This window comes from Agelaius phoeniceus, chromosome 33 (assembly GCF_051311805.1).
Source record: "Agelaius phoeniceus isolate bAgePho1 chromosome 33, bAgePho1.hap1, whole genome shotgun sequence".
Lineage (NCBI taxonomy): Eukaryota > Metazoa > Chordata > Aves > Passeriformes > Icteridae > Agelaius > Agelaius phoeniceus.
Genome location: NC_135297.1, coordinates 1,851,739 through 1,876,873, shown reverse-complemented (window position 1 = coordinate 1,876,873; position 25,135 = coordinate 1,851,739). Strand labels below are relative to the sequence as shown.

General features: G+C 55.0%; 1 protein-coding gene and 1 pseudogene across 1 annotated transcript; both read right to left on the bottom strand.

The window, feature by feature from the left end:
• Positions 1–249: 249 nt before the first annotated feature.
• On the bottom strand, positions 250–2,532 carry LOC129131851 (serine/threonine-protein kinase pim-1-like). The gene is made up of 5 exons (XM_054650841.2): positions 1,993–2,532; positions 1,856–1,906; positions 1,256–1,625; positions 852–1,028; positions 250–585 (listed from the first exon to the last, which is right to left on the bottom strand). Exons 1-5 carry the CDS (start codon positions 2,530–2,532, stop codon positions 455–457), a joined length of 1,269 nt encoding a protein of 422 aa, XP_054506816.2. The 3' UTR covers positions 250–454.
• Positions 2,533–11,789: 9,257 nt separating this feature from the next.
• Positions 11,790–24,977, bottom strand: LOC143696319 (serine/threonine-protein kinase pim-3-like; annotated as a pseudogene).
• Between the last annotated feature and the right edge of the window lie 158 nt (positions 24,978–25,135).

Sequence of the window (25,135 nt, the reverse complement as noted above, 5' to 3'; positions counted from 1 at the left end):
CAGCATCCCCCCGCCCCTGCGCCGGCTGGGGACTCATCTTGATTTCATCGGAGTGCAGAGCGTGTCCTTCAGGCAGGGGCCGCAGCCAAAACCAATTGGCTCTGCCCCGCCAGCGGCCAGCTCCAGGATGGTGTTCCCAGCTCCACGTCGTGCTCCAGAAGAACACGCCAGCTGTGCCTCGGCTTGCGGGGACATCACGATGCCATTGAGCTGCAGGGGGATGTTTCCTCTGTCCCAGTCCGTGTCACCTTCACTGCACTGCCACCACTTCTCCAATGGGACGGGCAGCACGGAGCCGCTCCCTCCACAGCTCGTGGGGACCAGCGGAAGCAGCATCTCCTCGGCTGCGCTCTCTCCTCCGCGCCGTGGCCGCAGGGAAACGCTCCGGGGTTTTCTTCCAGTGCCACGAGACGCGTGCCGCTGCTGCTTGCTGGGCTCCTGGATCCTACTGTGCTCAGGGATGCATCTCTGCTGTCTCCTGGGCCAGGCAGGGCTCCTGCAGCCAAGAATGCTCAAAAAGGTCCTCCAAGCATGGCCTGTGTGTGGGGTCCATGGATAAACACCACCTGATGAGGTGCTGGCACTCTGCGGAGAGAAACCAGAAGGCTCCTGTCCATGCTCTCCCACATTCCACAGTGCCCAGGCAACACCAGGAGTGCTCAGAGCTGCACCCAAAAGCTTCCTATTGATCCTCTCTTGCGGAGGACACCAGCACAGAGGCACTGGTGCCACCTCCTCCAGCTAAGCCCAGGAGATCCACCTCCTCACCAGCTGCAAGAGCAGGATGCTTATGTGCCAGCTGCCCCTCCCAAGCCCGTTCTTCCCCTCGTGCCTTGAAGGCGCATCCCCACCTTGAGACACCCGAGGTGGGAAGACGAGCTGGCCCCGGACGATGTCCTCGTTGGTGTGGAAAGGAAGGTGCCCGCAGACCAGCTCATAGAGCAGGATGCCCAGGGACCAGATAGTGGCTGGCTGGCCATGGTAGCAGCCAAAGAGGATCCACTCTGGTGGGCTGTACTCCGGCGTTCCTATGGGACAAAGGCGCAGCTCATCAGGCCCATGCTGCTCCCTCCCGCCCTCCTTGCCTCCCTCCCAGCCAGCTCCCGTTCCACAACAGCCAGCCCCTGCCCTGCCAAAAAGCAACTTGGCTGCAGCTGGTTGAAGAAGGATTCCCCCTCCTTCCTTCCCCCCTCTTCCCCCTCGGCCAGCAAAGCAGGGAACTCAGCTGCCCGGCTGGGCCCCGGCTTGGGCTCACCTGACATCCGGGTGTAGATCGTGTCCTGGAGGATCGTGCCGCAGCCGAAGTCGATGAGCTTGGCCTCGCCCGTGGCCAGGTCGACGAGGACGTTCTCGGCCTTGATGTCGCGGTGCAGGACGCCGCGGCTGCTGCAGTGCCGCACGGCCTCCAGCACCTGGCGGAACAGCCCCCGTGCCATGGGCTCCGTCAGGAACCGCCGCTGGTGCAGGAAGTACCAGAGGTCCTGACAGCGCTGCGGACGCTCCATGACCAGCGCGAAGCCCTCGGGCACCTCGAACCAGTCCAGGAGCCGCACGACGCCGCGGAAGCCAGGCCGCGACACCATCCACAGCAGCGCCAGCTCCAGGGGCACAAGGGCGCCGTTGCGCTGCGGGGGGACCGCGATGCCGTCAGCGGGGCCGATGCTGCGCCGCGCTTCGGGCAGCCCCTGCCCGGCCCCGCCGCGGCTCGCCATGGCCCGGCCCGGGGCGCTGCGCGGCCCCCGCTCACTTCCACGCTCGCTCCCCTCGCAGCGTTCCGGCTGCCGCCCTGCCGGGCCTCGCCTCAGCCCCGCCCGGCCCGCCCCGCCGGCTCCTCCCGCTGGCCCCGCTCACTCACCAGCCGCGCCCACTCCGAGATGCGCTCCCGGGACACTCGCTTGATGGCCACCTGCGAGCCAAGGCAAGCGGCGGGCTGAGCTCGTCGCCCGCCGCCCGCCGCCCGCTGCCGCCCTCCGAGCCGGCCCCGTCTCTTACCGGGGCGCCGTCGGCGAGCCGGGTCCCGGAGTAAACGCTGCCGCAGCCGCCGCTGCCCAGCAGCGGGCCCTGCCGGTAGAGCTGCTCCAGGGGAGGCTTCTCCGCCCGTGCGGGCGGCACCGCGCTGCCGCTCTTCTGCCCGGGGCACCCGCCCGCCCGGCGCGCTGCTGCTTGCCGAGCCGCCCCGGGCTGCGGCGGCTCGGGGCCGGCGGCCGAGCTGGCGAGCGGCGGAGCTCGGAGCGGGGAAGCTGCCGGCCACGCTCTCGGCCACGGGGCGGGAGCCGGGCGGCAGCGGAGCGGCTGCGGGCGGAACCGCGGCAGGGGCTTCGTTCGGGGCCGGGGCCTCGGCCGGGGCTGGGCCAGAGCCCGCGCCAGGCCGAGCCAAAAGACCACGATGCTCCGCCAGCACCAGAGCAAGCGGCTCTTCCAGCGGCGCCACAGCCGGTACGGAGAGAGCACGGCTGAGGCGGAACCACGGCGGGCCGGGCAGGGGCGGGCACGGGGCGGCCCCGCCAAGGGGCGCCTTGCGGGACCCGGCATCAGCCGGGCTGGGAGAGGCGGAACACGGACGGCACGGCCCGGCACGGAACGGGACGGGAATACAGTGAGTGGGAGGGAGAAGGGGATGCGAAGGGAGGGAAAAGTCGATCGGAAAATCGATTGAGAAAAGCGCTGCTGCTGCTGCTGCTGCTGCTGCTGCTGCTGCTGCTGCTGCTGCTGCTGCTGCTGCGGAGCCGCCGGAGCTCGCGGCCGTTCCTCCGTTGCCCCGTGAACCCAACGGAGGAGCCGCCGCGCGCCCCAAGGAACGAAAGAGAGAAACAAACAAATCACACCCCAAAGTCATTCCTGTTAGAGAAGTAACCAAAGAAAACAGTGTAGCAATACAGAAGGGTGTTGGCTTGTGGCTTCTTTCTTCTTTGCGTGAGACGCAACATTTCATGGGTGTGATAAACGAGTTCACTGGATTTAAGGATCATACAATTATTATTTTTTTATTATTATTATTATGCATACAAGAATAAGCAAAGTTCAGTGTGGGGTGGCCTGGAGTCTCTGCTCCTCTAGGCTCGCGCCGTTCCTATCCCCAAGGTTCGCCTTTTATTGCCTTCTTCTCCCAGGTCCAGGGATGACGTGGTCTGTCTTTTGCGCTTGCTCGTTCAGTTGCTAGGGGGTCTTTTTCTGCCTTCTGGTGGTCGTGGGATGAAGGCTCCAAGTCTTCCTCTTTAAGCGCTGAGTGAACTTTTCCTTATAAGGCATACCTATACAGTGGAATTTTCAGAACACTATACGATTCCTGCAAGCCTAAGCAATTCTTGTGAGTTTAAGGATTGTTGTTACAGCCTTCCTCTGTGACCGCTGGGTGAACTTTCCCTTATAAGGTATATCTTTACCATGGAATTCCCAAAGCACTATACGATTCCTGCAAGCCAAGCAACCATATGTGGCTGCGCATTTAAGAATCAAGCAGTTTTAGCTATTTAGTTATTGCTTTGATATTGTATAATTTTTTAGCTATTGATTTAATTAATGAACAAATGTATTGCTACTTATTACAATCCCCCATTTTTTTTACCAGTTTTGATCATTAAATCTTTTTAGTTCCTTCCTAGTGTGAAAAATGCATGTATTTTATGATTGCCTTTTCGCAAATATTAAAATGAATATTCTATGTGTTGTGTTAGAAAGTAATGCTGTATTAGTTTTCTTAAGTACTGTGTTAAATATAGTTTTAGGTTATAAAAATTGTTAAAATAGAAACGATGCTATGTAGGATACTTTTTTAAAAAGAAAGGACTCGCAGCGAGATAGCAGCCACCTGACACCTAAATCTTTCAGAGAAGAAGAATTTATGGCCCTCTTATCAGAAGAAACCAACTTCTTCCCGCCTCGAAGGCACTGTTAGGATTTGGAGGAAGAAGTTGACGATGACCAGACAGAATCCTGTATTTGAATGGAATTGATGCATCATGTATGAAGTGTATGAATATGCAACAGGGGATTGTTTTTAAGGGTTAATCCTTTGTTAACAGGGGTCCTTTTTCGGGCTTGTGCTGCCCAGAAAAAGGTACCCGGACGTCCGTAACTCTTTGTCTTTATTGTCTCATATTGTCCTAATTCTGTTTTTTCAAATTATTATTACTCTAATTGTATTACTATTTTTATAACCATTTTATTACTATTAAACTTTTAAAATTTTGGAAACAAGTGATTGGCGTTTTTAACACTAGCAAGTGTTAACTGAGTTTCCTCATCAGTTAAGCTATGTGCACTAATTATAGATGCCAATTTCCTTAGCTTTTTCATCATATTCCAATTCATAATGAATAGAACTGCTGACAAAATAAAACCAAGCACAATCAGAATCAAAAGAACAGCAATGGGATGGCATATACTGTTTAGGACACCTGTGGTAGTAGGAGCCCACCCGAACAGGGCATCCCACCGCCTGTGCTCGCCATCTTGCTTTACCCTCTCTATAACCCGGTGTATTTTTCCTGCGTCATGATGAACAGTCACTAGGGTTTTCTGTCCGCTTTCCTTGATTTTCTCGAGGATTTGGATCAGGTCTTGATGGAGCATCAGTTGTCTCATTAGAGTGAAGTTCATCCCAATCGGGGTGGGCATTAGCTTGTGAAGCAGTGTGTAGTTGGATTGTAATAGGTGGTAAGAGGTGACTTTAGCTTCATAAGCGATATCACACCCTGTAATCTTAGTGAAGTTACAAGCACAGAAGTTTGAGTGATTCTTTGTATCCACCACAATATCATCTACAAGCACAGAATCACAAATAGTTCTAAAACACGCACATCCATTGCCTATGGATGTAAGAACTGTTTTAGAAATCTCATTAGGACGAATCTCAAAATGACAAATGTTTTGCTCCGTGTCTAAACAGATATCTTGGGCTATAATTACATTGCCTTCACAGATGAACCCCAGTTGTTCTCGGATAATACAAGATTCCAAATCTACAGTTTGCCATGTGTCATCAAACTGATGGGCCCATCCCCTATGTTCTATAGGATAGAGAACAGCTCCGTCATGGTTTATTCCTAATGCAATAACAGGAAAAACTAGATGTACAGAGGCATTGTGTATGGTCAAGACAAAAGCAGTAGCTGTATTTGAAATAGCATTATAGGTAAAATTCACCAGTTTCCACCAGGACTGGAATTCTCTTTCAAAATCGTTGGCATTGTCCCAGATTATTTTCCGAATTTCTGTGGGGAAAGTGCCTTCCTCGCCTTCTCTTATAATTGAGGCAGAAACTGACTGCATCCACAATTGTGCTTGGATACAGCTGAGGGCTAAGGAAACATTATTTTGTGCAGCACTGAGTGCATCAATCACCAATTTGTGATCGTTCACATTTACTCTTTCCCACTTTGGCAAAATGTTTGACAGCATCCACTGGTGTGTCCCCAAGGCTAACAGAGATGACTTCAGTGGTTGCTGTAATTTGGACAGATCTCTAGTCGTAGCAGCCAATTTGTTCATTAGTACTTCCGAATCAATGCTATTCAGAATTCCCAGTCCTGTGCCTAGAACACCGGTCACATCTCTAGGTTTCCTTGTTTTAAAAGAGCTGCGTTTCCAGAGCCAAATGGTTCAGCCTTCAAAGGATATTTGTAAAAACGAAGAACAAGCTGGCTGGATGTCTGAAACATTGGTCTGCATCAGCAGTTTGACCTGTTTGAGAGACCATGCTGGATTGAATAATATTTGTTGTTGACCAGTTTTCCTGATTATATAAAGTCCAATTTCGAAAATTTTTGGGGTGAGTATGACTGGTGGTGCAGGTGGAGTGGTGATATTGTGAGGTTCAGCAGTGGTAGAGTGCGTTTTAGTATCTATTATAAATTTAAAAGAAAGGCCCTGTGTATCTTTCGACCAGAGACAAACTACCTCTGCAGTGTGAGTTAATGTGAAGTTTTGCCAGCAGTCTCGTATTATTGGGTATGCACAATCTGCTATTTGTTTATCCTTCTGACCCATGGAAACACTGATTGCAATTGTGTTAGTATAGTCAGACCCATTAAACATTCAACATCCAATATTAATTTGTTCTCCCACTACTCCTTGAAGCTGCCAGGTTTTCTGCTTCTTCCATTCGTGTCTAGCGTACTGTCATGCAGTACTAATGTTAGTAAACTTAAACCTGTGGTATTCCCCATAGATCCAGTAGATTGCAAAAAGGCCTGATACCAGTCAGGGATCAGGTCCATTTATTTAGGGGGATCATGTTCTCTTTGTAAGGCTGATGAGGGTTTCCCCAGGCAGCCGGGAGGCTCAGGGTTATAATAATTAAGGGAGCTCGCCAAGCAGGGCAGGGTCCTAGCAACAAATTTCTTTCTCCTTTTGTACTCATATCTCTTTTACCTGGGGCTTTCCTGGGCTCCGTTCCTCTTCCTGTGCTCTGTTGCTCTCCCCCACTACTCCTCACCTCTCTGCCTCGCCTGCCAGCCTGGGTGCGTCGCTCTGCAGGGATCATTATCTTCTCGGCAGCAGGGGGAGTCTTCAGGGGGTGCATTATTTGGGCTTTCTCCTTAACTCCTGCCCCCACTCCTAAGGGCAGGCTGTCAGGCCTCCAGGCAAAGGGTCTCTTGCAAAGGATTTCTTTGATTTTACGACGGACTCTCTGCCGTCCCTAGCGAGCTTTACAGGGCCTGAGTCCCACACCTACTTAGGGTCTACCCTTTGCCTTTTATTCCCTTTCTCCTGTCTTCCTAGAGTTACGTCGTTCTTCCCTACGCTCCCTACGTTTTTGTTGTTGATAGACTCGGGAATAGCGGCGAATCGTGCTATTCCACTCGTCAGGCCTCACTTGCCACCCCAGAGGAACGTGGATTCCCTTCTTACACAAGGTAGTTAATATGACTGTCTGGTTTTGGCGTGTGATCCTCTGCAATTGGTGTTGGAATTCCCATGCCAGGGCCCAATCTCTTCTCTGTTCTAGATTTTCAACTAGTGATGCTGCTTCTCTGTCGGGGATCTCCCGCTCTCCAGGGATCCTTATAAATTCTCTTAAGGCTCTTAATGGATTTGCTCTTCTCCAATCCCAATCACAAGGAAGACACCATGCACTCCCCACCAAATGTGACTGGAGAATCCACCATTTGTCTTTACAGCCCCCACAAAAGATTTTTACCCACGCCCAACAAGAAGATTCCCGACATTTAAGACACTCGGCGTAATTGAATAATTCTCATCTCACTTCAGCCACTACTGAAAGAGCAAGCGTCAGTTCATTCCAGGTTTTCCACGGCAGAGGGCACTTTAACTCCTGTTCCAGTTCCTGTAGGGGTTTTCTTGCCAAGAGTCTCAATCGGTATAGCTCTCTGTCCCCTAATTCAGTCATTCCCGTTCCCAGCTGGCGCAGGTCCCTGTGCCTTCCGAAGGGTTGGCCGTAGATCTCCAGGGCGACTGGTCACCTCCCAAGGGGTGTCTGCAGGGATGGGTCCTTTCACTCGACTGGCATGTGTCCAGCCTTTTTCAGTAGTTGGGATGGCTGTTTCTGTGGTAAACAGGACAACATAGGGACCTTCCCAGTGGGGTGTTAGGGATGTCTCTTTCCAAGTCTTAATTAGGAGCCTATCTCCGGGTGTAAGCTTATGCATTATTATATCCAAAGGGGGTCTTTGTCCCAATAGCCCTTTTTGTGTTAATTCCTCCCTCCGTTTCATTAACTGTTGTATGTAACCCTGAATTTGACTATCTTGCATGCAAGGATGGTTCCCCGGGAGTTCTAAGTTGTAAGGCATTCCATAAAGCATTTCAAAGGGAGAGATTCCCACATCCGTCCTAGGTTGGGTTCTAATGTTTAGCAATGCCATGGGTAAACATCTGACCCAAGACATTTTAGTTTCTACCATGAGCTTGGTGAGTTGCTTCTTGATTTCTCCATTTTCCCTTTCCACCCTCCCTGAGCTTTGAGGGTGCCAAGGGGTGTGATATTGCCATTTAGTGCCTAAGGCCATGGTTACCTCTCTCAGATCTTTGTTTGCAAAATGGGGACCTCTATCAGAGTCTAATATTTCTACTAGTCCATACCTAGGGATTATTTCTTCCAGCAGGGTTTTAATCACCACATTTGCAGTAGCCCGCGATGTAGGATATGCTTCTACAAAGTGGGTTAGATGATCTACCAGTACCAAGAAGTACTTGTATCTCCCTACTTTTGGTAGCTCAGTGAAATCTATTTGTACATGTGAAAAAGGTCTGTGTGCTAATTCCCTTCCTCCTGGAATCCTTTCTCGAGCCTGATGTCTGTTAACTCTTTGGCATGTTATACATCCCCTAACTACTTGTTTTGCTATATCGTAAATTCCTATACACATATACTTAATAGTTAATTGATCTACTAAGGCTTGGGTTCCCCAATGAGTCTGGTCATGCAGCTGCTGCACTATTCTTGGGCCATAGATTTTGGCAGTACCTCCCTATCATCAGGCAATTTTTGGATACCCCCATTCTCTTTTATTCCCATTTTGTCTAATTTCTCCTTTTCCTGGGCTGTAAAGCTCAGGACTGGAACTTTCTCATCATCTCGCGTTCTCCTTTTCCCCTGATCCTGGAATTTTCTGAGAGCAGCTTCCTTTGCCTCTCTGTCTGCTGTGTTGTTTCCTCTGATCAAATGGGACAGACCCTTTTGATGTCCTTTAACATGTACGATTGCTATTTTCTTTGGGCCTCTTAAAGCTTGTAGTACCTGAGTAATTAGTTCCTGATGTATTAATTCTCTTCCTCGGGAGTTTATTAACCCTCTTTCTTCCCAAATTTTCCCAAAAGTGTGTACCACTCCAAAGGCATATTTTGAGTCCGTGTAGATGGTCCCAACCTTAGCTTCCAAGAATTTTAGAGCCCGCAATACTGCATACAGCTCACAGGTCTGGGCTGACCAACTAGGACTCAAAGGTCCAGATTCCATTATTTCCAAATTTTCACCTCCTACAATCACATATCCAGAGATTCGCTTTCCCTCAACAACTCTAGAGGACCCATCCACAAATAACCCTTCTCCCTCTTCCAGTTCTTCCTCTTCGAGGTCCGGCCTAATTTTTGTTTGTTTTTCTATGCTATGTAGGCAGTCATGAGTTAAATTCTCCTGTGGATCTCCAAACAAGAATTCAGCAGGGTTTTGCAGAGAGGTGGTTTCAAGTATCAACCAAGGGGATGACAGTAAAATGCCCTCGTATTTCAAAAGTCTTGAGTCTGTTATCCATTTTTCTGCCTTTTGTTGCAATACTGCCCGTATGTTATGGGGGGTAAAGACTTTCAGTTCTCCTCCATAGGTAATTTTGAGAGCTTCTTCCACTAAGAGGGCTGTTGCCACTATAATCTGCAAACATGTTGGCCATCCTCTACTTACAGGGTCTAGGATTTTAGAAATAAATGCTACTGGTTTTCGACTGCCGGCCCAGACCTGAGCCAGTACCCCAAATGCTACTCCTGCCTCAGTGTTAACAAACAAATAAAAGGGTCTCCTAACATCCGGGAGGCTTAGCACCGGGGCATTAGCCAATTCCTCTTTTAATTGTTCTGATGATTCATCATCCTTCTCAGTCCATTTCATCAAACCTTCAGCAGTTAGTTTTTCATACAAAAATTTTACTTGACCACTAAAGTTTTCAATCCATTGTCTGCAGTATCCTACAAGACCCAATAGCTGCCTGATTTGTCTCTTATTTCTTGGGGGAGGAAGGGAGAGGATTCCCTTAACCCTCCCTGGGTCTAGTGTTTTAGTTCCTTTACTAAGTCAGTGTCCTAGGTACTTCACTTCTTCTTCTACAAATTGCAATTTACTTTTGGACACCTTCAGCCCCTGGATGCTTAAAAAGTTCAGAAGCTTAATGCTTTCTTCTCTAACTGATTCCTCGCTTTTTCCAGCAATTAAAAGGCCATCTACATATTGAACAATGGTTATTCCTTGGTTCGGGGTATAGGATTTCATTATTTGCTCTAGTGCCTGCCCAAACAAATTTGGGGATTCTGTGAATCCCTGTGGGAGCACTGTCCACCTTAGTTGTTGCTTTCGGTGGGTATCAGGATCTTCTAATTCAAATGCAAAATAATCTCTACATTCTTCTTTCAAGGGGCACGCCCAAAAGGCATCTTTCAAATCTATAACACTATACCAGTGATCATCTGGTTTCAATTGACTGAGCAATGTATGGGGGTTTGCTACTACAGGGAACCGGGCAATGGTTCTCTTATTTATTTCCCTTAGATCATGTACTAATCGGTATTTTCCATCTGGTTTCTTTACAGGTAAGATGGGGGTGTTGAAGGGAGGCATGCAAGGTTCCAAGAGCCCTTGTTGTATTAACCGTTCTACCTCTGGTTTTAGTCCCCTTTGCCCCTCATCTGACATGGGATATTGTTTTATCCTTACTGGGATTTCTGGGTTTTGAATGTTGACTGTGAAGGGCTCTATATTCAATCTTCCTGCTGTATCAGGGGTATACCAGACTTCTGGGTTGATTTTCTCTTCGTCAGTGGCCGTAAGGGGCACAACCTGACTTTTAGCTGTTTTTCTTAAATATTTATATTTTTCCCTAATTCCACCATTAAATCTCTTCCTAATAAATTGTAATCAGCTTCAGGGACCAGTAGCAGTGATCCTACCCCTATTTTCTTCTCTGATTCTATAAAACATCTTTAATTACAGGAACCTTGAAAGGTTCTCCTTTTGCCCCAAAACCTGTACTGTGGAAGGTGAAATCTTACATCCTGGGGGCAAAGATTGAACTGTTGATCTCTCAGCCCCTGTATCTACAAGGAAGGTTATGGGGGTTTGCTGGGGACCCACCTTAAGTTTTACCAAGGGCTCCGATGACATTTGGGTCCCCAATAGATAGAGCCCTTGACCCCCCTAATCCTCTTTGAACATTTTCTCATCCCTAAGCCTCTTTCGACATTCCCTCTTCATGTGTCCTTTTCCACCACAACAGTAGCACACTGTTCCTTCTCTCCCTCCAGGTGGAGGTCCTCCTAAATCCCGGGGACCTCTCCTCATGCCATTTCTTTCTCGTGGTGGAGGGTTGTTTCGCTGTCCCTCCCTGACTGCCGCCACCATCATCCGAACTTGTCTTTTGTGTGCCTCATCCTCCTGTCTAACATATACCTTCTGAGCCTCCCTGAGCAATTCATCAAGCCCTCTGCCCTGCCAATCCTCTAACTTTTCTAATTTCTTTCAAACATCCTCCCATGATTTGGCTACAAATTGTGTTTTAAGGAGCGCTTGCCCCATTGGCCTCTCTGGGTCCACCCCTGAGTATAACTGAAAACTCTTCCTTAATCTTTCCAACCATTCAGTGGGGGTCTCATCTTTTCCTTGGCACTCTTTGAACGCCTTGCTTATATTTTGTCCTCGGGGCACAGCCTCTCGTATGCCCTGGATTATGATGGTTCTTAAGTCCTGCATATGACCACGATGGTTGGGGTCCTGATTGTTCCAGCTGGGATTTTGCAAGGGCCATTTCACATCAGCCGCGGGACCTTGAACATGTTGGATGTCCCAAATCCTCATTCCTGCCCTTCTAATCATCCCTCTCTCCTCTGTTGTAAATAGGATGCCTAGAATGGATTGCATCTCCACCCAAGTATATATGTTTGGCCCTAGGAACTGATCCACTCTTTCTGCTACTCCTATAGGCTCTTCTAATAATTTTCCCATCTCTTTCTTAAACTCGTGGACATCTCCTGAGTTCAAGGGGAGAGTGACAAACCCCATCCCAGCTTCAGGTCCTCCTAATGCTATTTCCCTGAGAGGGAACAACCCACTGCTCTCTCCTTCCTCAATTACTGTCCTCATCTGACTCCGAGTACGCCTCCTGCAATCCGGGGAGTCCGTGACCTGCTGTCTATTAGGGGCCGATGCCTGGGGTGCGTTTGGGAGGGGTTCAGGGGGAGCTGGTGGTATATACGGGGGAGGATAAATAGGAACATATTCCTCCGGTCGAGACTTTTTGTCTTCCTCCCCTTGACTTCCCTTAAGGGGGAACAACCTAGCTGTTTGCTCATTACTTCCTACCAACGATAATTTAGCATGTGCACTCTCCTCCAGGTTCACCGGCTCTTTAGAATTCACATAAATGTTCAGGGCTTGACAGGCCCAATCCTCGAAGGATCTGAAAACGGGCCAGTATATACTTCCTGAATCCAGATTCTTACCTCCCCACACTACCATGCAATAATTTATCATTTTTGCCTTATCCTTCCCCTTTCTGGAGGGAAAGTCATCCCAATACTTGATCATTAATCCTAACGGACTGTCCTTAGGTATTGGGGGTAACTGGGGACCTTCCCCCATGGGATCAGAAGGCTTGCTCTTCTTCTGCCCCATCTTCCAAGGCACCTCCACACACACACACACACACACACAAAACCCCTCGGTCGTGGCTCGCTCCCTCGCGGGCTACGAGAACCGCACTACTCGAGGGTCCCTCTCACGTCGTCCGCAGGTGGACGTCTCATTCACCGTGCCCTGGGATCCCAACCCCAACCGAGCGCTTCACCTCGTATACTCACGCGTCCTGCGTCGTCGCTCAGATCTTCGTGCACAAAGTTTACAGGGTTACCGGTGTTTTCCTTGCTTATTCCCGAATTTAGGTTTGTCAGTCCAGATGAGGGGTCGGGTGAGAAGGCCAGGGCCACCAGGTCGTGGGGCGCTCCCCCAGGATTCTCGAACCAACCCCGTTTTCTGGATCCGAGTCACGGCACCAAATTGTGATAAATGAATTCACTGGATTTAAGGATCATACAATTTTAATTTTTTTTTTTATTATGCATACAAGAATAAGCAAAGTTCAGCGTGGGGTGGCCTGGAGTCTCTGCTCCTCTAGGCTTGCGCCGTTCCTATCCCCAAAGTTCAGCTTTTATTGCCTTCTTCTCCTGGGTTCAGGGATGACGTGGTCTGTCTTTTGCTCTTGCTTGTTCAGTTGCTAGGGGGGCTTTTTCTGCCTTCTGGTGGTCGTAGGATGAAGGCTCCAAGTCTTCCTCTTTTAACCGCTGAGTGAACTTTTCTTCATAAGGCATATCTATACAGTGGAATTTTCAGAACACTGTACGATTCCTGCAAGCCTAAGCAATTCTTGTGAGTTTAGGGATTGTTGTTACAGCTCTCCTCTGAGACTGCTGGGTGAACTTTTCCTTATAAGGTATATCTTTACCATGGAATTCCCAAAGCACTATACGATTCCTGCAAGCCAAGCAACCATGTGTGGCTGCACATTTAAGAATCAAGTGGTATTAGCTATGTAGTTATTGCTTTGATATTGTATAATTAATTAGCTATTGATTTATTAATAAACGAACGTATTGCTACTTATTACAGTTCATTCCCTGTCTCTTTCAGCCCTTCAACACCTGACAGAGGACACCAGAAGTGCCGTGTCAGACGTGGCACTTGCAACATTGCATGTCCTCCAGGCACTGCAGAGTGAGCCATATTCCATCTTCCAGAGGCTGCAGGATCAGGATCAGCTCCACAGGGCATGGAGGACTCGGCCTGGTCTCTCGGCGCTCGGCTGGCTGCGCTGCTGCAGCTCTGCAGAGAGCTGATGCCAGAGGCTCTGTCTGCTGGGACCACCTGAGGCAGCGGGAATTTTCCATTTCTTTCAGATTGTTCTTTTCTTCCTTTTGTTTTTTCTTTAGTATATGAATATAGAGTTTGTTAGCATACACAGACTCCCAGGAGCTTTCTTTTGCTACCCAGGCTGTGCAGGGCTTAGGGGAAGAGGGGGACAAGGGTGCCTGGGCTGGGCCAGCTGCCCAGGCGTGCAGTGTTGCAGGGAAAATGGCCAGAAGCCCCTTGGCCTTTGATGGTTCTGTGGAAGCCTTTGTGCTGGTGACAGAGCGGCTGGGCAGGGCCCGGAGCTGCGGGGATCCCTGTGAGAGCGGTGCCTGGAGATGGCCACAAGCCCTGTGCCAGGCAGGAAGCGTCCTCTGTGTCCTCCTGCCCGTGTGCTGCTGGCTGGATTGCTGAGGGCTCCCGGGTGCCTCTGGATGGGGCTCCTCTGGAGCTGCTGTGGGGCTGCGGCGCTGCTGCCGGGCAGCTTGGCTGGGCTGGGGCAGCCCCTGAGGGGCTGGGGCGCTGGCAAGCCCTGAGCAATGGGGCTGTCAGAGGCCACAAGCAGCCCCCTGGCAGCCGCCTTCTTCCTGCCACAGTTGACTTGCAAGAGGGATCCTGGGCACTCTGCAACTAACAGCATCGGTGCTGTTGGAAAGCCAAACGCAGGGAAATCTCAGGCCTTTGGACTTGTCAGCAAAGCTTAGAATCAAACACAGCATTTCATCGGAAACCTTGGAAAGGGCTTCCAAACTTAGGTGCTAGAAGCCAGCATGCGGATTTCTAGTTGATTAGAGCAGAGACATGGGGAGGAAAGTTGAAGTGGAGGAAAGTTGAGAATTTTAGGGCTGAAGATCTAGAAAAAATCAAAGTGGTTCCAATGGTAAACAAGAAGCTTAGGATGCAGTGCTGTAGGTTTGTGTGTCCTAACATGATTGGCTAAGGAAGCTTCTACTGTAGCGTGAGGCCAGAAGAGGAAATATCGAAGCATTGGCTCCAAAACAGAAATATCCTTGTTGGCAGTGTCTTCTTGGCCAAGAAATCCTTCAAAGCTCTTGGAACTACAAGTCTTGCGGCCTTGTGAGTCATGCAGTGGAGATGTGAGCCAAAGTCACCCTTCTTGGCTATGTAGAAGAGAAGTAAAAGCAATGGCATCCTTTAAAAAACTCAGAGGTCCACTCTCTAGCTCCTTCCAAACTCCTTCAAATCCCCCAAAGTGGCATTCAGCTGCAAATAGATGACAAGGATTCCTCTTAGTGCTGGCTCTTTGACTCCAGAGCAGCTGCTTTAGGATCTTTCCCATACGGCTGTGTAGTTGTGTGCCAGCAATGGATCATTTGAAGAAACTTTCCCAAGTGACTTGCATGGAGGTTTGTTTGAAGGGTGTTTGAGGAGAAAGGCTCCCAGCAGAGGTCTGGCCTTTGGCCTAGCTGTGTCCCCTGCTGATTGTCAAGTGTGCCATCAGCTGCAGGGCTTTCTGGGCTAAAAATATCATCAAGTCGCTTGGACTTGCTCTTTGTGGCCTCTAAGAGCTGGACCCAATTTTGGGGCAAATTTGGAGAGCTCATCTACGGCTGGATGGAGCAGCTAGGATTTTCCCAATTGCTGGCAATGGTTCTCCAGGTGCCTGGTGTAAAACGGGGCTCCCCAGCAACTGCGGATCTGCAAGATGATAAACAATTGCCTTGCTCTGAAGAGAGAGGCATCTGCTAATGAAGGCAGAAGGCTTCTCTGAAATGGAAAATGAACATGCCCTCCCTTCAAATGATTCTAATTTAGAAATTCAAATGCTCTCAGGGAAAGATATGGGGATAGGAGTGAGCCCGCAGAGCCGGGCAGTGTTTGCTGATGCTCTGAGCCCTTGCTAAAGATCCTGTGCGGGCTGTCTTAGACACCTGGGGCCAGGGACTCCTTCCAAGCTGGGCCACTTTGGCTGGGCTGGGGGCGGCCCCAGGGCCGAAGGCAGTGTGTGCAAGGGCCCTGGCTGGCACGCTGCAGCACGGTCACCATGCCATGGAACGGAACCCGGTGACCAAGGGCCCTTTGTGACACGTGGGAAATAGAAGCTTGCCCGGCTGCTGGGAACAGGCCACGGGGCACAACGGGACAGAGCGGTGCCGTCAGGAGCCCCCGCACAGCGCACTCGTTCCTGTCTGACCCGCAGCCTTTCCCAGGCATTATTCCTGCAGCTGAGCTCGAGGCCAGGCCACAGGACTTGGTGACCCGTGGCCTTGCCGAGGCTTCTCTTCTGCAGGTGCTCTTGAGGGCAGAGTGTGGCACTTGGTGCCCCAGAGGCATCTCCCATCCCTGCCACCAGTGTCCTCGAGGCCCCACCACAATCCTTGACAGGAATCTCCTGTCCTTGTGGCAGGAACCCTGGAGACCAGAGTGCAGGACTTGCTGTCCTGTAGCCTTCCCCAGGCTTCTGTCTTGAAGGTGCCTTCCAGGCACAATTGCAGGACCTGCTGACTCAGAGCTTTTCCAAGGCATCTCTCCTGCAAGTAGCCACAAATCCAGTCACTAACATGGAGCAGAGACCCCTGAGAGCGCCCAAGGTGGCCTGGGGGGAACAGGAGGAAGAAGGCCCTGCAGCTGCCCCAGCATGGGAAACCAAAGAGGTGGTGTCGTTTGAGCTGCCGCAGGAGGGTGAGTGCCAGAGCTGGGCCACAGGCTTGGTGCCTGCAGCCAGCTTGGCACCTTTGCATCCCATCCCATCCCATCCCATCCCATCCCATTGCATCCCACTGCATCCCATCCCATCACATCCCATCGCATTGCATCCCAACCCATCCCATCTCCTGGGGATGTTCCCATGGACAGAATGGAATAAGGATGAAGAAGACATGGAGCAGAGAGACCCAAGAGTGCCCAAGCTGCCCTGGGTGGAGGAGGAGGAAGAAGGCCGTGGACCTGCTCCAACACAGGAAACCAAAGAGGTGGTGACACTCGGGCCGCCACAGGAGGGTGAGTGCCAGCGCTGGGCCGCAGGCTTGGTGCCTGCAGCCCGCTTGGCACCTTTGCATCCCATCCCATCCCATCCCATCCCATCCCATCCCCTGGGCCATGCCCATGGACAGGACGGAAGAGGGGCTGGGCAGACACCCCGCAGGGGCCGTGCTCCATCCCCTGGGGCATCCCGGAGCTCTCCCTGCCTGGGGAGCGCAGGGCTGGGCCGTGTTCTCCGGCCTCTCCCGCAGCCCCTCAGCTCTGGCTGCGCTCGCTCTTTGCCAGGTGCAGCCCTGGAGCGCACACAAGAGCAGGAGCCCGCCTGTGGCCTCTTCCGCAGAACAGCGCAGGTACCTGCAGCCATCCCCACCTGGGCTGGGCCTGCTGGCACCGCACTTGCAGCGTTCCCTGCAACATCCCTGGCTTCTTGCCCTTCTCCTACAGCTGGTTTGCAAATTCATCAAGAAAATCCGGGCGGAAGAGACCAGCACCATGGGCACTGGGCTCAGAGCCTATTCGCACATCTTCAAAACTAAGACCAGTGCTGCTCTGCTGGATATGCTGGTAGAGGAGGGCTTTTCCAACCCAAAGCAAGTAAGCAGCCTGTGGCCAGGCTTTGATCCTCCCAGGAATTGCTTGCTCTCCCAAGCCATGCCTGCTGGTCACTGGAACTCTTGGAGGCCATGGCAGCATGGTGGCAAGGGAAGCACTTGTCTGGAGAAGCTGGGCACATTCCTCCCTCTGGCCGCTTTCCAAGTGTCCCCGTGCCTTCTCCAGGTGCCTGCCCTGGTCAGGTCCATCCACCAGTGGCTCCTGGCCAATCACTTTTCTGAGCACAGGCTGAACAGGAGCCTGCTGGATCTGACGGAAGCACAGCCCGCTGACGTAGTCGTGACGCTCCTGCGTGTGGCCCCGTCCTGTGACAGGTATGGGGCCCACCTGCCCAGAGGGCTCAGGGCTCCCCAGCCCATCAGCCTGTACAGCCGGGCCCAGGTGTCCGAGCAACAGAGAGTTCCAGGGCCCTCTGGCTGCTCCCTTTGCAAGACCTGGCACGTCAGGCCTCGAGCCTGCTGCCATGCTCCCTCGCTGCCCCTCAGGGGCCTGTCCCCACAGGCCTGGGCTGCCTGGCTGCTGCTGGCCAGTGACAGTGGGCAGAGGCAGAGCTGGCAGCCAGCTCAGGTCCCCACTGCTGCCTAGGCCCCCGTGCTGTGTCTGAGACCCCCCTGAGACAGAGCTCTAACCCCACAGAGCTGCTTTCACCATGTGGAAGAGCATCATGTGCTCGCCCAGGACTGAAGAGCCGGCGCTGCTGATCCTCCTGCATGTGCTGGGCAACTGGCCCAAGCACAGCGCGTGCACCTCCGACGGGGACAAAACGGGTGTCTTTGTCCTGGCTGTGAGTTTCTCTAACTGGCCTTTGCTGGCCCCAAGGCCGCCTCTCCAGCAGCTCTCCATCCTCCTTCCCCCACTGCATCTCCCTGCCGCAGGCGCTGGCCTGAAACCTGGCCCAGGGGCAGCTCCAGGCCCAGCAGGCCCCGTGCTCCCCTGCCAAGGTCTCTCCGGGCCTCTCCCTGCCAAGCTCGGGCCCTGCCACACGGACACCTGGGCACTGAGCGCTCTCTCGGGGGCTTTGTCCTTTGCAGGCAACCGTGGTGATGTGGAAGATCCTCCAGGTGCCCTGTGTCCCACATATGGTGACGGTCTATTTCCCCCGCCTCTTTGTGCATCTGCTCTCCCAAGTGTTCTTCAGCACTCTGGATATGCCAGAGGAGGTCGATGCCTTCTGGAAGGGATGCCAGGAGCAATACGGCCTTGCCACCAGCCCCAACAGGTGCTCCATCCCACTCCTCCTGTCCCTGCCATGTCCCTGGCCCGGAGCCAGTGCTCCCAGCGTGACCTGGCCTTTGCTGCGCACGAAGGTTTGCAGTGCAGACCCTGAAGTCCCTGCTCTGCCGCATGCAGCACCAGGATGTGGTGGTGGCAATGGAAGGCAACTGTGGCTGGGACACGCTGCTGTGTGCTGACACCCACCACTATGCCGTGGCTCTGCTGGCCAGGTGAGAGCCCCTTCTCCCCACAGCCTCTGACATTTGTGCTCCGGGCCCAGGGAGCTCCACACAGTCCCTGTGGTTGTGGGTCAGAGGGCCTTGTCATTGAGGGATGGCCAAACAGACTGGAAAAGGCTGGCAGAGGAGGGTGCCCAGCAGGAGCTGCCTCCCAAATAGCCCAGGGCCCCTTGCAGGATGCTGGGGAAAGAGCAGAGCTCTGTGCATCAGTCCTGGCAGAGCTTTGTCCCCCTGGCCCACAGGCTTGGCTCCTTTTTCTCCTGCCAGGGAGATGTGCTGTGTCTCCATCCCCTTGTGCTCCCGCATCGCTCGCTACCTGCTGCGGCTGCTCAGCACACAGGAGCCATGCTGGGAGCTGCCCGCCCTGGCCTTCCTTGTGGAGGTGAGCCTGATGGCCAGCGCTGCCTGGCTCAGCTGCCTCCCAGCTCTTTGCACTCTGGGAGCCGCAGCTGCCTGGGACGGTGCCCGCGCCCTGTGCTGCTGCCCAGGCCCCGGCCTGTGCGGCTCCGGGCTGCCGCCGGCCGGCTCCCCTGTCACTGGCCTGTGCCTTTCAGGTCCTCCAGTTCCTGGACTTGAGTCAACGTGGTGCTAACAGTCCTGACAATCTTGTCAAGGCAGCTGCAGAGCGAGTGCAGAGAGAGGCATCGCCTGGCGCTCAGGGCCCTTCTTGAGCTCATTGAGGAGCCCTTCATGGTGAGAAAGGGGCAGCGGCTGAGGCTGAGCTGGGGAATGCAGTCACTTGGGCTTGGCAGGGCCTTGGGCGCTGGGGCAGCTGCTCCCAGCTCTCCCGCCTCCCCGTTCAGCTGCCCGAGTGCTTGGGGGCAGGCCTTTGGCCTCTGGGCCCTGCGGCAGCAGGATGGCATTTCACAAACTTGTGTTCCGCACAGACCAAAACAATGTGGAGCCTGACTGAAAGTCTTGTGCAGTTCCTGTGGGATGCAGATGGAGAGATAGTTTTCATGACAGTCATGCTACTCAGCTTTATCATCTTGGACAGCGACACGCTGATGCCCGGCCCCATCACACTGCAGCTGCTTGAGGCGCTCCTGCCACTCTTTGACCACGTAAGGCTCACTGCCCCCAGCCACGGCCACTGGCTGCTGCCCGCACACTGTGTCCTGTGCATTTGCAGGCCTGCGCCAAGCTGAGCCCCGTGCAGCCGCAATGCTGAGGTCTTGTCTTCTTGCTTCCATACAGAACAATTGGCAGGTTCAGCTGATGTCCATCCTGCTCTTCCGAACATTGGTGACTCTTCCACAGGAAAGGGAAAAAAAGGCCTTGAAGACACCCCTGCGCCAGCGCCTGCTGCCCCTCTTCTTCCACTGCCATGATGGCAATTGGCTTGTGGCACAGGTGAGGACTCGTGGGCTGCTGCTGTCCCCCTGGCAGGGGGCTCGGCTGCCTCCTGGCCTGGCGCCTGCCGGGCTGCAGCCTCCTGCAGGCCTTGGCACAGGGACGCGGGTCCTGAGCCCTGGGCTGTGGGGCCAACTCCGCGTCTCTGCTGCTCTCCAGGCTTCTGGGAAAACGCTGCTTTGTGTGGCCAAGTTCCTGAAGAGGAAGGATCTTGAAAGACTGGTGAAGAACCAGAATCTGTGGAAGTTCAGCGAGTGCCTGGTAAGGACTGCCTGCAAGCCCCAGCCTCAGCCCAGAGAAGCCCCCTGAGGGCGGTGCAGGCAGCGCCCGGCCCAGGGGCTGAGCCCGGGCCCAGCCTTCCCTCCTGCCGCTCTCTCCAGCTGGCAGAAGACAGCAGCAGAGCGGCTGAGCACCTGCGCCGGGCCCTGCCCTACCTGCAGAGCCCACAGGAGTCCCTGCGAGCGGCGGCCATCAGGTTCACGGGTGAGCCACGAGCCCGGGCTCCCTCCCCAGCCCGGCCCACCGCAGCTCGGCCCCAGCCCCACCTGCTGCCCCGGCAGCGCCAGCCGGGCCCGGCGCCGTGGAGCCCCCGCTGGCCTGGGCATTGCTGCTGCCGCCCTCTGGCAGCCGTGCCCTGGGGCGGCAGCGTGCGCCAAGGGCTGGGCTGAGCCCTGCCGGGCCAGCAGCCCGTGTGGCCACAGCGCCGGCAGCGCCGCTGGCAGGGAGCTGTGCTGCTGGCGCCCTCACAGGCTCTGTGTTCACAGGGATGGCCGCGCGGCACCTGAGGGGGAAGAAGGAAGAGCTCTGGCTCATCTGCAACGGTGAGTGAGGCCAGCGGGGGCTGCCGGGGGAGCTGCAAGCCCTGCCCCGGCTGCCGAGAGCTCTGCTTCCTGTGTGCACCATGGCCGGCGTGGGCAGAGCACACAGAGATTTCAGGGCCACCCGGGGCATTGGTGGCCAGCAGCTTCGGGCTGGTCCCCTTGGTCCCTGCTCCCTCCTGGCCATGGCTAGAGCCGGCTGCCATGGCCCTGCCAGGGCGCTCTCCTCGGCTCCCCGCAGATGCGGCATCTGACCATGGCTCTGTCCCTCTCTCTTTCAGCCCTTCAACACCTGACAGAGGACACCAGCAGTGCCATGTCAGACGTGGCACTTGCAACATTGCATGTCCTCCAGGCACTGCAGAGTGAGCCATATTCCGTCTTCCAGAGGCTGCAAGATCAGCTCCACAGGGCATGGAGGACTCGGCCTGGTCTCTCGGCGCTCGGCTGGCTGCGCTGCTGCAGCTCTGCAGAGAGCTGATGCCAGAGGCTCTGTCTGCTGGGACCACCTGAGGCAGCGGGAATTTTCCATTTCTTTCAGATTGTTCTTTTCTTCCTTTTGTTTTTTCTTTAGTATATGAATATAGAGTTTGTTAGCATACACAGACTCCCAGGAGCTTTCTTTTGCTACCCAGGCTGTGCAGGGCTTAGGGGAAGAGGGGGACAAGGGTGCCTGGTCTCGGCCAGCTGCCCAGGCGTGCAGTGTTGCAGGGAAAATGGCCAGAAGCCCCTTGGCCTTTGGTGGTTCTGCGGAAGCTTTTGTGCTGGTGACAGAGCAGCTGGGCAGGGGCCAGAGCTGCGGGGATCCCTGTGAGAGCGGTGCCTGGAGATGGCCACAAGCCCTGTGCCAGGCAGGAAGTGCCCTCTGTGTCCTCCTGCCCGTGTGCTGCTGGCTGGATTGCTGAGGGCTCCCGGGTGCCTCTGGATGGGGCTCCTCTGGAGCTGCTGTGGGGCTGCGGCGCTGCTGCCGGGCAGCTTGGCCAGGCTGGGGCAGCCCCTGAGGGGACGGGGCCATGAAGGGATGAGGGGCTGGGAAGCTCTCACAGGACACGGCAGTGGGAAGGCAAGAGGGGGATGTGTGAGGGAGTGGGTGTCTGTAACATTGGCTGGGGGTGGGGGGGGTGGTGGAGACAGAGAGAGCACTCACCCCGATGTTCATGTGGCAAACAGAGAGCGTTTTTTGTGAAGCCCTTCCTTCTAAAGGCCCTTTGAAATACCCAGTCTGGATAATTTCATTTCTGTGATCTCTATGCCTTGTCAGATTCTGGCCAGTGAAATGCTGCAGCCCTGGGAGAGATGTGACTGGGCGAGGCCCCTGGCAGTCAAACCAGGGCTGGTACATTCACACAGCATGAGCCAGCCTGCACTGTGACACACGGCAACAGAGTGCAAGGCACAGCTCCGGGTGCTCCCCAGGAACCCCAGCTCTGGGAGCACTGTCTGCCCCAGGCTGCAGGGGCTGCAGTGGGAGCCCGGCTGGGCTCTGCCCTGGGGCCATCCTGCAGGGACAGCTGGACACAGGGAGCATTCCCTTGCCACAAACAGCCAAGCCAGGGCTGCAGGGCAGCTGCTGCAGCCCGGACTGCACTGTTGTGTGCTGTGCTCTGGGGCTGGGGCTCCCCGCACAGGGCACTGGGCTGCTATGCCACAGGAGACACAGCAGCTTCAGTTTCAGCCCAGGCTGTGCTGGATGTGCTCAGAGCTGGATCCAAGCTTTCCCATCAATTCCCTGTTTTGGAGGAGAGCAGGAGAGCAGGACATGTGCCACCTCCTCAGCAGCTGCCAGAGCGGGATGCCCACGAGCTTGCTGCTGTCTCCCAGCACTGGGATTCCCCCCGTGGCCAGAGATGAGGATCCACCTCGAGAGAGCCCTTGTGGCAGCGAGAGCTGATGATCCCAGCTGATGTTCTGGCCCCTCCTGAAAGGGTGCTCCCCACAGACCATCTGGTGCAGCAGGATGCCGAGGGACCAGATGGTAGCTGGCTTGCCATAGTACCAGCCAAAGTGGGTCCATTCCGGGGGGCTGTATGACCATGTTCCTATGGAATAGAGATGGAGTTCAGCAGGGGGATGCTGCTGCTCCCAGAGCCTGGCCCCAGCATCCCTGGGCGTGTGGGGGCTGCCCCAGTGGCACACGGGGTGACCACTGCCCTCTCGGCAGCACCTGGGACTTGTGTACAGACTTGGGGTTGGGAAAGAAGCCACTGGTGCTGGAAGAGGGCAGCGAAAGCCCTGGCAAGGCCCGACCATAATAAGGAAGAACCCACTCAGTGCTGGTGAAATACCATGACATCATTATCCCTGCCTGCATTGCCCCAAAAAACATTATCAACCCAAAACAGACCAGGTGAGTGGAGCAGTCCAAGCCCTTTCTCACCTGAACACCAAACTGGCTGGGGCACAGGTTCCGCTTCCCCCTCTCTGCTACCTTTACCCACGGGTGTTTTTGTTGGGCTGGCTGCCCCAGCCCCAGTTCCGGGCAGAGTGGCTGGCAAAAGCTGCCAGCAGGGTTGGAAGCTGGTTCCCTACTCAGCCCTGCTCAAAAACAACTCAGCTGAAGACTCAGTGCCATGAAGGGCAGCAAGAGAGAGAATCCCTGCTGCCACACCCAGTTAGGGCTGTGAAATGTTGGGCCATGAGATGCTGGGACCAGGAGCACACCCCTGCATGGGCTCACCTGCAAAGTGAGTGTAGGCTGTCTCTTGCAGGTAGGTGCCACAGCCAAAGTCAATCAATTTGGCCTGCCCGGTGTGCAGGTCAAGCAGGATGGTCTCTGGTTTGATGTCCCTGTGCAGGACCCCGCAGCTGGTGCAGTGCCGCACGGCCTCCAGCACCTGGCGGAACAGCTCCCGCACCACCTCCTCGGGCAGGAACCCCCGTGCCCCAATGAAACGCTGCAGGTCCTGAAACCGCTCCGGGCGCTCCAGCACCATCACGATGTCGTTGGGGAGCTCAAGGCACTCCAGCAGCTGGACCACACCAGGGAAGCCAGTGGACACCTTGGCCAGCAGCACGATCTCCAGGGGTGCGCTGGTGCCGTCGGGCTGCGGGAGGAGCACGATGCCCTCAGTGGGGCCGATGCCGTGCCGGGGCTCGGGGAGCCCTCAGCCAGCCTGGGATGCTCTGCACCCTGCGCTGGCCCCACGCCCGCTCTCCCTCGGGGCATCCTGGCGGCTTCCACCCTGCCGGGGCTCGGCTCATCCCCGCCCGGCAGCCCCGGCTGCTGCCGCTGGCCCCGCTCACTCACCAGCTCGCCCCAGTGCCGGACACGCTTCCGTGGCACCCTTTTGATGGCCACCTGCAAGCCAAGGGCAGCAGCGGGCTCAGCTCACCGCCCATCCTGCCCAGACCCATCCTCCGCCCACCTCCTCGTCTGCCCCCTCCTCCTGTGCCCGCCGCCGGCCCCGCCGCTCACTGGGGCGCCATCCGAGAGCCGCGTGGCCGCGAAGATGCTGCCAAAGCTGCCGTGCCCCGGCAGCGAGCCCAGCCTGTCCTGCTCCTTCAGGCCCTGCTGCGCCTTCCCTGCCGGTGGGACGCGGCTGTCAGCGCTCGGCCCGAGGCCAGCAAGGGCCCCTGAGCACCCCTCAAGTGCCCCGGGCCGGCCATGCCCAGGCGGCGGCTCGGGGCCGGCAGCCGCGCTGCCGAGCAGCAGAGCTCAGGCTGGGCAAGCCGCAGCGGCCGCCTGTGCCCTCTGTGGGGCCCGGGAGGAGCCGGGGCCGGGGCCGGGCTGGGGCCAGGTGGAGCCAAAGGGAGGCGATGCCGCCCCAGCCCCAGGCTGATGCCCGCCCAGCAGCGCCAGCGCCAGCACGGCCAGAGCCGGCCGGAGGCGAGACCGCAGCAGGATGCCCGGGGCCGGGCACGGGGCAGCCCCGCCCGGGGCTGGGGGTGGGCCGGGGGCAGGGGGAGAGAGAGACTGGGAGAGGAGGGTCACCGGGAAAGGGAGAGCGGGACAGAGTACAGGACTGCGGGAGAGGGAGAGGAGAAGCGAGAGGGAGTCAACAAAGTCGCTTCTTTCGCTGCTGCTGCCGCTGCTGCCGCTGCAACTGAAGCTCTGGGGCCGTTTGTCCCTGTGTCCGTTTGTCCGCTGCCCGCTCACCCCCGCGCCGAGCCCTCGCTCCCCGGGGGCAGCCCCTGAGCCTGTCCAAACACGGGAACTTTGCCCTGTTCAGCCAAGACCCAGAGTCTGGACTCCTGCACAGCGGCACAGGAATCCCCTCGGTCTCTGCTGTGCATTGTACCTGCTGAGGGTCAAACACTATCAGAGCGCATTCCCTGAATGCAGAATTTGTACCTGAACCAAGCACTGAACTCACCTCTCCAGCATTGCTTTCAAAAAAAAAAAAAAAAAACAAATGGGAAGGCAAACTGGATGCAGCTCATGGCATTTGACA